The sequence below is a fragment of the Rhincodon typus genome, chromosome 18 (genome assembly GCF_021869965.1).
Source record: "Rhincodon typus isolate 14 chromosome 18, sRhiTyp1.1, whole genome shotgun sequence".
Lineage (NCBI taxonomy): Eukaryota > Metazoa > Chordata > Chondrichthyes > Orectolobiformes > Rhincodontidae > Rhincodon > Rhincodon typus.
The window spans coordinates 15,795,974-15,797,367 of NC_063349.1; the positions used below are offsets into that span (position 1 = coordinate 15,795,974).

Below are 1,394 nucleotides of genomic sequence, written 5' to 3' on the forward strand. Positions count from 1 at the left end.
CTTCCTCAGAACTTCCTCAGTTCTGAGGAAGGGTCACCGGACCCGAAACGTTAACTCTGTTTTCTCCTTCACAGATGCTGCCAGACCTGCTGAGCTTTTCCAGCAACTTTGTTTTTGTTGCAATTTACTGTTTTTGTTCTTCTCTCTGTATTTGGTCTACAGTCTGCTGAAGAACAAGTGCCAATTTGGTACGCTATGGATGAGTTTGGATCTCAAATCCAACACTCGGATGAACCAACTTTTCGGACTGTGCCATTCTTTTATGGACCAGGACAGACTGCCTTCAATTTGTTATGGCCATTGAGAGATCTCGAACATGGTGGTAAGTGACCAGGCTGACTATTGTTCTTTGAAATGATTTGAGCCCACCATGCTGCTAGTTTGATGGGGTTAAGTATTCAGTGGCTGATCAGAGATTATATCAATTGAATCAAAATCCTCATGTACAATTAATATAGTCACCAGGCAACAAGTACATTGTTGTGTTCCCATCTCCACTTTCAGATTTCCTGACAATCTGTTTGCTTCGCTTGCGTACCTGATTTTTGGATTGCCTTAAGTGGGGTTGGACTACATTGTTACGACATCTGTACCTCTACTATTATGTGTGCATCTGAACAAAGCTACACTTTGTTAAATACCAAGAGTTTCTGAGGTTATTCCTGAATTTGTGACAGTATACTTCAGACACCCTGGGGACATCACCACCTCCAGACTAACCTCTAGGCCATTCACCATCCTTTCTAGGAAATGTGTTGCCATTCTTTTAGTGTCACTGGATCAAAATCTTGGACCTTACCCTCTAATAGCACTGTGGATGTACCTACAGAAAACAGACCGTGACAACTCAAGAAGGCAGCTCACCACCATCTTCTCAAGGGCAATTAGAGATGGGAAAATAAATGTTGGCCCAGCCAGTCATGTTCAAATCCCATAAACAAAAAAGGAATTAAAAGGATGAGGGCTGGCTATCATGCACCCCACTCCCCAACATGTTGCCAAATAACTTGTTAACCAAATGGACCCAAATATTGTTTTTGGCCAGCGTGTATTTGCACTTCAGATTAGAAGAACACTCTCTGAAGAAGTTTAAACACTTGGAAACAAATTATGATACAGGACATAATCAAAAGAGAGGTTGAGGCTGTCACAGAACCCAGTCAAGTCTTATACTGTTTATCTGCATATTGTTTTTTGTTGTGTAAATGATAGGTGCCTTGCATATGATTGTTAATGTTATTTAATTCATAATCCAGTGTTAACATGCAGAACAAAGCTTGTATATATTGTATCAGAGATGGTAGGAACTGCAGATGCTGGAAAATCCGAGACAACAAGGTGTAGAGCTGGATGAACACAGCAGGCCAAGCAGCATCATAAGAGCAGGAAGGCTG

General features: G+C 41.4%; 1 protein-coding gene across 1 annotated transcript in view; it reads left to right on the forward strand.

Moving 5' to 3' along the window:
- The window catches only part of ttll12 (tubulin tyrosine ligase-like family, member 12), a 35,666-nt gene that overhangs the window by 2,493 nt on the left and 31,779 nt on the right, over window positions 1-1,394 (forward strand). Inside the window, exon 3 of the mRNA XM_048607834.1 lies at window positions 163-322. Coding sequence (XP_048463791.1) covers window positions 163-322 — 160 coding nt within the window. The remainder of the gene's footprint in view (window positions 1-162; window positions 323-1,394) is intronic.